Source organism: Haliotis asinina, chromosome 5 (genome assembly GCF_037392515.1).
Source record: "Haliotis asinina isolate JCU_RB_2024 chromosome 5, JCU_Hal_asi_v2, whole genome shotgun sequence".
Classification (NCBI taxonomy): Eukaryota; Metazoa; Mollusca; class Gastropoda; order Lepetellida; family Haliotidae; genus Haliotis; species Haliotis asinina.
In genome coordinates this window covers 33,029,001-33,041,748 of record NC_090284.1, presented here as the reverse complement: position 1 = coordinate 33,041,748, position 12,748 = coordinate 33,029,001, and the positions used below count along the sequence as shown (strand labels likewise).

Here is a 12,748-nt window from a genome sequence, read left to right as displayed (position 1 = left end):
GTGGCTCGGCCCTTCTCAGTCTTTCGGTTCCTTCGAGTTCTCTCTCGGTAGTGTCCTCGACAGGCTCGCTTTACGGCGAGGGTTCCCTGTCTGAGGAGCGTGAGGAGATGGATATCGAGGAGGAGGGGATTGGGGAGGAGTGCGAGTCGGAGGACACGTACTCGTTCGGTTCGTCCCTCAAACAGGTAAGAGAGGAAATTGCCGAGGTCTTACCTCAGGTTTCTATTCCTGTGTCGGAGCCCGACCCCTGGGGGGGTCCTCCTCCTTTTCCTTGGCCTCGGCCAGGCAGGGCCGGCGGCTGCCGCCCTTCTCCACGGCCGCTCCAGCGCTGAGGTCCGCCTATCGTTCCATTTGTGGTCCATTCAGCTTACCTTTCTGCTTTGCAGGGGCAGCTGTTGGACCATGGGAGCGCTGCCGACGACTCTCCGTCGGCAGTGTTGGGCCGGCAGCTTACGGACGTGCACTCTCATCTGGTGCGGGACAGCATTAGGTTCTGTGCCAGCCAGATGATGGGGGCCGTCATGGGGTTGCATCGGCTATGGTTATCCGTAGCCAGGTACTCCCCCGCTACCCAGCAGGCACTTCTAGCTCTGCCCTACAGGTTGGGATCTTCCCTCTTCCCTGGGGCACTGCAGGTTGTGCGGGAGGCCGCGGAGGCTGTTAGCACTTTCAAGGACTCTAAGCCCTTGTTAGAGCAACCCTCCTCGTCTCGCCAACGGCCTCCCACTCTTGCTTCGGAGAACTGCCGAATGTGGGGGTACATTGCCTTGCGCCAGAAGTCCCTGTAGGCGGCAGTCTGTCTCTATTCCTTTCGGAATGGCAGGCAGCCACTTCAAATCCCTGGATCCTGGCGCTGTCCGGAATCGCCTCCACGCGAGAGGAATTCCTGCACCAGTTGCATACACAATTCTGGCTTCGCGGAGGGATTCGACGAACGTTCAATATGAGGATAGATCTAAACTGGAAGCCGGTCTGGCCGCTTCTAAAGTTAGAGGTTACTCCACGGCAATCTCTGCCTTCCACATTCCTGTCGATGGTGCATTATTGGGCCAGCACCCTCTACGTCAGCACTTCCTCGCAGGCGTGGACAGAATCCGTCCGTCTGTCCGGCGGATTTGTCCCCCCTGGGACTTGCCAGTCGTTCTTGATTGGCTGTCCGGTCCTCTTTTTCACTGTCGGCTCTGTTCTCCAGCTGCTGACATGGAAGACTGCTTTTCTTGTGGCGGTAACTTCTGGCAGGCAGGTAGGCGACATACAGGCTATGTCCGCCAACCCTGATTTAATGGTGTTTCACAAAGACAGAGTGAGGATTCGATTGCCAGATACTTACCATCCTAAGAGAGATAGCACCTTTCACGTAACGGCGCCTATTGAGCTCCCTGCTTTCAAGCAGCCTTCGCCGCCCGGTACCTCTCTTCGACATGCTCACGTCTTAGATGTCCGTAAGACCCTTAAGGCTTATATCAAACGAACAAAAGACATTAGGAAGAATGATCAATTGTTCTGCTGTTATGGTGGCGGCAAGGCTGGCCTTCCGGCGAACAAGCAGACCATATCTAGGTGGCTTGTCTCTGCCATTTGTATGGGATACACCTCGAAAGGTCGTACGTCCCCCTGAGGGTTTGAAAGCTCATTCGGTTAGGGCTGAGGCGACGTCTAAGGCATATGCGTCTGCTTTGCCCATTGAGGAGATCTGCTCAGCGGCTATTTGGAGCCGACCGAGCACGTTCACCCGTCATTACCAGTTAGACAGACTGTCAAGCGAGCGTGCCCGGTTTGGCCAGTCAGTTCTCACCAGTGGGCAGTGCACGAGTGCCCTAGCCGATTGAGCTACCCTTGGATTTGACGAACGATCATTTGACATTGTAGCTGCAACAAGTAGACTGGTGGTGGTGTCATACTGTATACTTTCCATCTTTTATCCCGGTGGTGGGCTCTATTATGGTGGTGGTTTTTTTTTTTTGCTTTACCGGTCTAGACTGTCTGAGTCCTTCCCTAGCACCCTGGCTGGTGTATGAGAATGGACCTTGATATATCGGTCGCCTGTCTCGGCTCCCGTTTTTTGAGAAAAAAGGGGGGGGGGGGGGGGGCAATTTTTTAGGCACCCTACGGCTTTCTCGTAGAATGGTAGGGTTAAACCGTGTAATAACCTGGCCCTGGTCCGCACCCCTGCCGCAAGGCACAGAAGGTCACATGACCAGGTAAGTTTGATTCCTTGTTACTTTCAGTTCGTAATAAAGGTTATCATCTTATGTCAGGTTTATGAGCAGACAGAATGCCTCTCCCTAAGATCAGTCTTTAGGAGTCTGTCTTATGCTTATAAGTACCCAAAGGAGGATCTCTATGAAAAAGAATCGAACAAACCTGTAGAGGTTGCAGATTCTTTGAATAGAGTCCTCCTTGGAGTACGGCCACCCACCTCCCCACATTCTGTCTGTATTGGTTACAGAACGGAAGTGTTTTGCTGGAGGCTATAGTCTGAAGAGTTACCTGCTCTTGGCTGTCACGGGGCCAGGGGCCCTGTAGGGGTGGTCTCACAAGACAAAAACGATGTTTTTTGTTTAGTATATATTTTATTGAAAAAATATAGTTACAACTGTCGCAAGAATTTAAAGAACATTTAAATGCTTATAAGTACTCCAAGGAGGACTCTATTCAAAGAATCTGCAACCTCTACAGGTTTGTTCGAATTTTTGTTATGTTTTGGTTCTCAGCTTTCACGAAGAATACTTTGAATGGAACACCTAACCTATCAGTTGTTAAGTTGGTTTTCGTCTTTTTGAGATGAGCTACAGTGAAGTGTTTTTATGTGTTGCAGATGAAGAAGTGAATGGGAAAAGGAAAAAGGCACAGAAAGAAATGCCAGTAAAGAAAAGTAAAACAGAGACTATTGGTAAGAGTATGTTAATCTTACAGGTAGCTTTCAGATTCATGTAATTTTTTCTGTCGTAAATCTTCACTTGGAATATCAATGTAGGAAGGAGTATAGACAATAGTTGTTTTGGACCACGTCCTTCCCATGGGCCAAATTTAAAAAATTGGCACCTTGGGATGGACCTGATCCAGAACACACTATTGTCTATTCTACCTTGGGAGTGGATGCAAAAATTTGAGTAAAATCAGCAGAATAGTTTTTGAGCTGTGGACATGGAAAGGAGCACAGGGTTAGTCTGGGAAAAGGCAAAATGTTCTTGTCATAATTAAATCTTAATTAATCGAATGGAGTCAGTAGGAGTTTTCTCAATACTGTTTTGCTATATCATAACCCTTCTGCCGAGATACATGCAAAACTTCACGACAATTGGTTTAGGAAATAATCACTTTTTATTGAGCATGTGGTTTGTCTGGCGAAAGGCTAACAATCCAGTGTATTTTTGTGTTTGTGATATATTAGCGAGGTTATAGGTGTTTTCACCCGTATGAAACAGCTCTCGGTGTTCACCCAGTTGCTCTGTCACTGCCTCTTTGGGGATGTGCTTATAGTGATGTGAGAGCTGTCTGAATGGTGAACGATATTTAGGTCTCAGTTGTCGTGGCCTTGATACTGTCTTGATATGCTCTGAGTGGGTATGGCTGGCCAACTAGCAAGGCAATAGCTGTATGAAGGGTGAATGAAACACAGGTCTTGGGATGCTATGAGCGAGAGCTGTGCGTGTCTCTCTCAGCTGATCATGTACGTCCAGCTGAGTAACAAGGCAACGGCTGCCTGAAGGTGAATGAAACTGCAGCTCTCAGCAATCCTCTAGGGGAGGTCGTCTCTTAGAAGTTGACTAGGCTATGTTGATGTCTGCGAAGCAATTTATTGTGAATTTTCAATAATAATTTGTTTGTTTTTCATGAGGAAGGCTTCTCAGGCCTGTACCCTCTCTTGTTGTATGAGCTTTTTATCCCCCGGCATGTAATGTGGGAGGATACAGTCGACACCTTGTCTGTCTGTCCGGAACCATTTTGTTTCTGGAGCATAACTCAAAAACCATTCAATATTTTTAGACCAAAATTGATAGATACAATAATCTGAACCAATGGTTGCCATTTACAGATTTTGGCATTTTGATGATTTTTTGTTTTTCCATGGAACGTTTTGGTTTTAGTCTAATGGTGGAGTGTGCTTCTCTTCTGGAGCATATCTCAAAAACTGTTCATTATTTTTCTGCAAACTTGGTAGAGATATCAGTGAGAACCTAAAGTGGTGCCTTTTGCTATTGACAGGTTTCTGTGATTTATTATTTTTCCATGGTAACATTTCGGTCTCAAAAGTGAGAGGCATGTTTCGTTTCCGGGGCACATCTCAAAAACTATGTAATACAGTCAGGCCGCGTTAATCCGGACACTTTTCATCAAAAATGTTTGGATAGTGAAACATACGGACTACTGAAACGAACTTTTATGAACACAACTACAGTAGAGTTACTTCCCTTTGACATGGCAATTCAAAAACATATACGAACGTATACAAGTTACAAAGGACTTTATTACAGTTTGTAGACATAGCAACTTGAATATTCATATAACAACTAATTATTGACCACAATGTTTACACATAAGACTGAAACTGGCTTTAGGGTTTTCTCTCTTTCGTTCGGCAGTAATTTCACATCTTTTCCGCGTAGGGGTGGGACTTGCCGTTATGACTGACAAGCATCATGTGCAGCTAATCTCCTTTTGACACGATCAGTGTTTTATACAGCAAATAAGCATGACAGGCGGCATTACTCAAACTAACCAAAATTGAGACCTACTAATTGATCAAAATCACAAACTAACGACATGTTTAACTCGGAAGTGTCACTTAACAATTGCCACTGAATGGGGCGAACGGTGTGAAGGGATTATCCGAACCTTTTTGATGTATCGCCAGTGTAATGAAGCAAAACTGTAATTAGCTGATCTGTTACTGCTAATTAACGTCCGGATACGGAGAGTGAAGCACCCTGTTAATGAATCAACAGGTAATGAGTTTACATGGTAAACAAGATTGGTTACAGCTAGTTATTGTTCGGCTATTGCTGGAATTGGATTGTTGGTGGCCGAACTAATGTGGCCGGACTGTATCTTACAGCAAAATGTGGTAGACTTGTGTTGCACATTCCAAACTAGTGCCTTTTGCCCTTTACAGGTTTTATAATTTATAATTTTATGATTTATAATTTTCCATGTTTTGGACTTACTCTCAAAATGGAGGGATGGGCTTCGTTTCCGGAGCACAACTCAAAAACTTATAAATGTCTTTCTGCAAAACTTGATCAGATATGTAGAGGAGACCCTAAAGTGGTTCCTTTTGCTATTTACAGATTTTTGTGATTTATCATTTTCCCAGTTTCCATGGAAAAGATTCTGACTTAGTCTCAAAATGGAGAGATGGGCTTCATTTCCGGAGCAGAACTCAAAAACTATTCAATATTTTACAGCAAAACTTGGCAGATATTTGAGGCAGACCCCAAAGTGGTGCCTTATGTTATTTACAATGTTTTGGCATTTTAATTTTTCCCAGTTTCCATTGAAACAATTCTGTCTCAAAATGGAGGGATAGCACAACTTGAAAACCATTTCATATCTTTCAGCAGATCTTGGCATATACATGAGACAGATCTTGAAGTATGCCTTTTGCTGTTTACAGATATATGGCATTTATATTTTTCAAACTTAATGTAAGAAAACATCAAGTAACTGTGAGATGATTGTCCTTTCAAAGGAGGAGAGAGCTTGGCGCTTCAAAGTTGGACGCTCATGGCACTCCAGATGATCTCGGTCAAGATCTCCAAGACGTCAATAGTATCATAGCCCCCATTGAAGCCAATGCTGGCGCTCCAGGTCTAGATCCTTTTTGCAACGTCGAACTTCTGAAGAGGAAAGTCGGTCAAGGCCGCTCACTTGGGGGAAGCATCACCACAGGTCCAGGTTGAGATGGCCGCGGCGCTCTCCTCGACATCATTCCTGCTCTCCGGATGCGACTCTTGTCTCCAGGAAGGACTCTACACAGGGTGTTTCTTTGCCCTCATCTTCCCAACACCTAGCTTCTCATGCTATCTTGTGGGAGGATTCGCAGGAGTGATTCTTCTCTCCTGATAATGATGAGAATATGTTACATGATACTGACAAAGACGGCACCTATTTACCACCTTCGACACTTTACCACTGACTGCCCTCACGACCACGAGTTATTTGTCGACACATCTCTTCAAGGAAGGGGTGCCAATCTTGACGGCCAGACCACCTCAAGGCTGTGGTAATGCGCCGAATGATACTGGCATATAAACAACCTAGAATTTCATTGGACGTCCCTTCTGAGGAATTTCATTCAGTTGATTTCATCCGACATTTCCACAGTGGTATGGATGATTCGCAATCAGGACATAACCAGATCACAGCAGTTATTGAACCAGATGTTTCAGTTAGCCAGTCATCTGGATGACAGCAACATTGTAGTAAGGACTCAACATATCCCGGGGTGCAGGAATGTCCTTGGTTCTGATCGCCAGAGGAAATCTGCTACCCTTACTGGATTGGCCGCATCTTCTATGCCATCGTCACAGCCATCAATTGCTCCCCAACCCTAGTTGGATTCATCTCCAGACAGCTTTGAAGGCAAAGGGCTATTCTACGTGCATAGCTAAGGTCAAAGCTGTGGCTCAACGGGTGTTGACTAGATTCTTATATGGCGATAAATGGTCCTCTTTTGAGAAGTTTTGTCATCTGAAGTCTATAAATCTGTTAAAAGTCTGTCCTCAGATGATAGCTGAGTTTCTTCTGTATCTTCGGAAGTCCAGATGCCTTAAAGGCAGTACTGCTGGGTCATACCTATCGGCCTTTAATTCACTTCTGTCAGTGAAATGTGACATGCAAGTTTTCAAGGTGCCAGAACTTACTGCTATGCTGAAGGCTTTCAAGTTGGAAGACCAGAAATTCAAGCTCTGCCCACCAGCTTGGGACTTAAATATTGTTCTACGGCATCTTAGAGGTTCTCCCTATGAGCCTTTGGACAAGGCCTCCTTTGATGCCCCTTCTAGGAAGACAGTGTTTCTCTTAGCCCTGGCCATGGCCGCAAGAGTAAGTGAACTTCATGCTGTGGATGTCACCCGTATTCATTTCAAGCAATCTCGACATGGCTGTGTGCATCTAGGATTATTGTTGGACTTCATTGCTAAGAATCAACTTCCTGGTCAGCCAAACAGGACATTCTCTCTTGCTCCTCTTTCTTTGATCTTGAGGCCTCATGACCTGGAGGAAGAAGTTCTTTGTCCAGTCAGAACACTAAAGTTGTATATTGCAAGATCAGCTTCCAGGAGGCACTCTAGAAAAAGGCTATTTATCCCTTTCTTCTTCTGCTAAAGGGGAGGTCAACAAGAACACGGTGGCACTTTGGCTTCGTCAGACCATTTTGGCGAATCTCCCTCACCCTTCAGCTAATAACGTGCTTGAGATTAGAGCGTTAGCTTCCACCATAGCTTTACAAAGGAATTGTACTGTCCCCGCCATAATGGAAGGCTGCTGTTGGAAGTCGATTACAGTCTTCCCCAGTCATTACCTGATGGACTTGGCTGTTGAAGATGCAGAGGGTCTACAGTCTTTTGGCCCATTGGTAGTTGCTCAGCAACTCACTCGGCCAGCCGCCCATTAGGTAATTACTGGTATTTGCCATTGGTCTTGTGGATAACTTTCACCTTTTAGGTGTCTTGGTTGTCCTTGGGGTTCCTTGAGTTACTTGCTGTCTCATGTTTCAGGATGAGCCTGGGACTGCTTGTGGCTTACTTTTGGATCCCTTATGGCATGTGGACAGAGTTTCTGGGGATGGTCCTTATGGAGCCTGACACCACCATCCATCTGTTGAATCCATATGCTTAAGACCTTTGGTAAGGAAAGTTAAAATTTTATTAAAATCTAAATATTTTAGATATTTAAATACTTACCTTACCATAGGACAGTAACTCCCTCCCCACGCTGGACGCTCCTCCCTACTCTGGGCTCTAAGGTCCAAGTTTTCAGTAAAAGTGAATTTTGGATGGTGCTGGTACAGAGATCACGTCAATTCCGTACCTATACATTTGTCGATACATGAGGTAGCCATTCATGGGAATGACGAATCGACTGTTTGTCTTGTTTTGCGAAGCTTGAGGTAATATGCATAAGACCTATGGTAAGGTAAGTATTTACATATCTAAAATATTTAGATTTTGATAATTCTTGCAATACACAGCCCTGCTTAAAATCGTAATGTCAATGTTTTCTTTATGATTTCAGTGACACTCTTTATTTCAAACCTTGGCCGTGAAACAGAAGCAAAGAAACTTGCCAAACTTTTCAAGAAAAATAACATTAAGGTGAAAGATGCCAGGAAGCTGCCCAATAAAACGTGAGTTAACGTAAATCTACCATACTCAAGTACCTTAACCCTGTTTTGGTCCAGTGAATGTTTAGTAGTCACAGCACTTGTTACCGCAAAGTCACAGCGGAGGGTCCCTATTGATAGGTTGTCTCCAACGCCCCAAATTGCTTGTTCTGAAGGGCAACTGAACCAGGCGACCTATTTGCCATTGGTTGCACTACAGCCAGAGTTGGAAGGCAATGGAATAGCAATGGTTCCATTACCTACTTCCTATGCCCAACATACTACTAGGACCATGAATTCACCAAGATTGGTGTTCATGCTGAGCCCTGTGCAGACTATTTGGCTTGGACTTTGGCTTTGTGATGGATTGATTGTTTTGTTATTGATATAGATGGATGTACGCTTTACATTTTCAATAGGGAAAATAATGTTAGTACTTAAGTCACAGGTAAGGATCAATAACCAATACAGGTAACAGACAAGACCTAATATAAGTTATCACATCTGCTCGAGGGAAATACAGGGTTTTATCAGTCCCGAGTAAGGAATACAACCTTACAAGGGACTGATAAAACTGATAACGCATTTATCTAGCTGAATGTTTTCACTAAATAACAACAAAACAACACGCATCGAATCGACTTGCTACCATGTTGACACCAGCTGATCGTTTGACCTCAGTGCACCTCACGTTACTAAAGGCTTGTCAATGCACGCTTTTCTCACTTCGCATCGTCACCGAGGCATAGCGGGGTGATATGACTTTCGCAGCGGGAGTATACAACTTTTATACTCACGCTGGCGTATCGTGATGGATGTACATGGTATTTTATCAGTCACGTGGACTAATCAAAACTCGACATTCTTACATGAGGCTAGATAATGCATGTTAACTTTGAACTTTTGGAATTTATTTTGAATTATCTTCTCTTTGCTTTTGGGTCTAGAGGTATTTTTAGGGGAATATCTTCACCCCGGTGATTCTTTTTTGTAAGCAATTCAAAGATTTGGTGTAGAAGCTATGTTTGGTTAAAAAATCGGATAACAATAGGTTTTGTCTAACAAGAAAGAGCCCTTGCCCATTTATGGAGCCCTAACAAGAAAAATACAACTTGGTATGGGAGAAATAATCATAACAATAATCATACAATGATGATTCAACTGCATGTTTAATACACAGAACTCAGATTCTGAACAAAGTTACATATCTATGTTGCTGAATTAGCTGTATCCAAACGTTTTTATCCCCTTGTCATGTAAACGTTTCGGCCTTAATCTCAAAATGGAGGATGGGCTTCATTTCCAGAGCAGAACTCAAAAACGTTCAATATTTCTCTGCAAAACTTCATAGATATATCAGTCAGAACCTAAAGTGGTGCCTTTTGCTGTTTACAGGTTTTTGTAATTTATTATTTTCTCGGTGTACATGGACATATTTCGGACTTAGTCTTGAAAGTGAGAGGTGTGTTTCGTTTCCGGAGCACAGCTCGAAAACTTCTTAATATCTTTTTGCAAAACTTGGCAGATATGTGAGGCAGACCTTAAAGTGGTGCCTTTTCTATTTACAGTTTTTTGTAATTTATTATTTTTTTGGTTTACATGGAAATATTTCGGACTTAGTCTTGAAAGTGAGAGGTGTGTTTCGTTTCCGGAGCACAGCTTGAAAACTTCTTAATATCTTTTGGCAAAACTTGGCAGATATGTGAAGCAGACCTTAAAGTGGTGCCTTTTGCTATTTACAAGGTTTCATGGTTAATCATTTGCTCGGTTTTCATGGAAATGTTTTGGACTTGGTCTCATACTGGAGGAATCGGCTTTGTTTCCTGTCTTTGTTTCCAGAGCACAACTCAAAAAACATTTCATATCTTTCAGCAGCTCTTGGCAGATGAATGAGACAGATCTTGAAGTGGTGCCATTTGATGTTTATGACATTTATATTTTTCATGATTTCCATGGAACCGATGTGAACTTAGTCAAAGAAAACATCAAGTAACTGGCACATGATTTGTCCTTTCAAATGTGTGGGGCTCGGGGGGATATGTCATCTTCTGATGACTCTTGTTTTTGTTGACGTTTCACAAGTTACGTCATGAGGTATTGTGATGTAATTTTTAATGTTTGTGATGCTGTATTCTCAGGTCCAGTGTTCAAACTGATGGATTGTTTCTTTGTTCCATTGTATTTTTTAGGTTTGGATATGTTGACTTGGCAGATCCTTCTGATTTTGATGCTGCTGTAGCTCTTAGTGGGAACAGTATTGAGGGACAAGAGATCAGAATTGAGAAGGCCAAGGAGAAACAAAAGTCTGGATCTACAGGTATGTATCTTATGTCACACTATCCCAACTGCTTGTCGTCTTGTAGATTAGTTTTGAGATATTGGTCTGGTATGTACCATCCAGATAGCATTTTTGGTTAGTGGATAATGTTCAGGGCCCCTGATAATTACTCCGTCTCTCTCCCCCCAATCGTTAAATTTGCTGAGACCAGAATTGATAGATACAATAATCTGAACCTATTGCTGTGCCTTTTGCTATTGACAGAGTTTTGGCATTTTTTTCTTTTTTGTTTTTCCATGGAACATTTTGATGTTAGTCTAATGGTGGGTGTTCTTCATTCCCGGAGCAGAACTCAAAAACCCTTCAATATTGTTTTGCAAAACTTGGTAGATATGTGTGGCAGATCCCAAAGTGGTGACTTTTGCTAATACATTTTCTCGGTTTCCGTGGAAACGCTTTGGACATAGTCTCAAAATGGAGGGATGGACATGGTTTCCGGAGCAGAACTCAAAAACTCAAATATTTTTATCCCACCGGCATGTAATGCGGGAGGATATAGTCGATGCCTCGTCTGTCCGTCCATCCGCCCGTCCGTTCCCCGTCAGTAATCATTTAGTTTCTGGAGCATAACTCAGAAACCGTTCAATATTTTTAGACCAAACTTGATAGATTCAGTAATCTCAGCCTATGGTTGTGCCTTTTGCTATTTACTGATTTGTGGCATTTATATTTTGTTTTTAGATTTGTTTTTCCATGGAACATTTTGGTGTTAGTCTTCTGGTGGGGTGGGCTTCGTTTCAGGAGCAGAACTCAAAATCCTTTCAATATTTTTCTTCGAAACTTAGTAGATATATCAATCAAAATCTAAAGTGGTGACTTTTGCAAATACATGTTTTTGTTATTTAATATTTTCTCGGTTTCCGTGGAAATGCTTTGGACATAGTCTCAAAATGGAGGGATGGACATGGTTTCCGGAGCAGAACTCAAAAACTCAAATATTTTTATCCCACCAGCATGTAATGCGGGAGGATATAGTCGATGCCTCGTCTGTCCATCCATCCGCCCGTCCGTTCCCCATCAGTAATCATTTAGTTTCTGGAGCATAACTCAGAAACCGTTCAATATTTTTAGACCAAACTTGATAGATTCAGTAATCTCAGCCTATGGTTGTGCCTTTTGCTATTTACTGATTTGTGGCATTTATATTTTGTTTTTAGATTTGTTTTTCCATGGAACATTTTGGTGTTAGTCTTCTGGTGGGGTGGGCTTCGTTTCAGGAGCAGAACTCAAAATCCTTTCAATATTTTTCTTCGAAACTTAGTAGATATATCAATCAAAACCTAAAGTGGTGCCTTTTGCTATGTACAGGTTTTTGTGATTTATTATTTTCTCATTTTCCATGGAAACGTTTCGGACATAGTCTCAAAATTGAGGGATAAGCTTCGTTTCCGGAGCAGAACTCAAAAACCTTTGAATATTTTTGTGCAAAACTTGGTAGATATATCAGTCAGAAGCTGCATTGGTGCCTTTTGCTATGTACAGGCTTTTGTGATATATTATTTTCTTGGTTTCCATGGAAACATTTTGGACATAGTCTGAAAAGTGAGAGGTTTGTTTCGTTTCCGGAGCAACTCAAAATCTTCTTATATGTCAGTGCTACTTGGTAGATATGTGTGGCAGACCCCAAAGTGGTGCCTTTTGCTATTTACAGGTTTTTATGATGTATTATTTTCTTGGTTTCATGAACACGTTGCTGACTTCGTTTCCGGAGCACAACTAGAAAACCATTTCATATCTTATAAAAGATCTTGGCAGATATCTGAGACAAATCTTGAAATGGTGACTTTTTTTATTACAGATATATGGCATATATATTTTTCATGAATTCCATGGGAACAATTCAGACTTGGTCTAAAAACACAATAAGTAACTGTTGGATGATTTGTCCTTTCAAATATGTTGGTGCCGGGGGAATATGTCATCTTCTGATGACTCTTGTCTTTATTTTGCTTTCAATGCAATAAAACAAAACAAGCTCAAAATACTGTTGAAACACCTGTGAATTTTAATTAAGAAAAGAATTCCATGTACACATTCTTTATTTCCTCTTTATTTCGACAGCTACCAACTTATTGGTAATATGC

General features: G+C 42.7%; 1 protein-coding gene across 2 annotated transcripts in view; it reads left to right on the top strand.

The window, feature by feature from the left end:
• LOC137283767 (nucleolin-like) overlaps positions 1–12,748 on the top strand; it is a 50,739-nt gene that overhangs the window by 24,840 nt on the left and 13,151 nt on the right. For both annotated transcript variants that reach the window (XM_067815448.1, XM_067815449.1), the window contains exons 4-6: positions 2,819–2,893; positions 8,239–8,350; positions 10,516–10,643. In XM_067815448.1, coding sequence (XP_067671549.1) covers positions 2,819–2,893; positions 8,239–8,350; positions 10,516–10,643 — 315 coding nt within the window. The remainder of the gene's footprint in view (positions 1–2,818; positions 2,894–8,238; positions 8,351–10,515; positions 10,644–12,748) is intronic.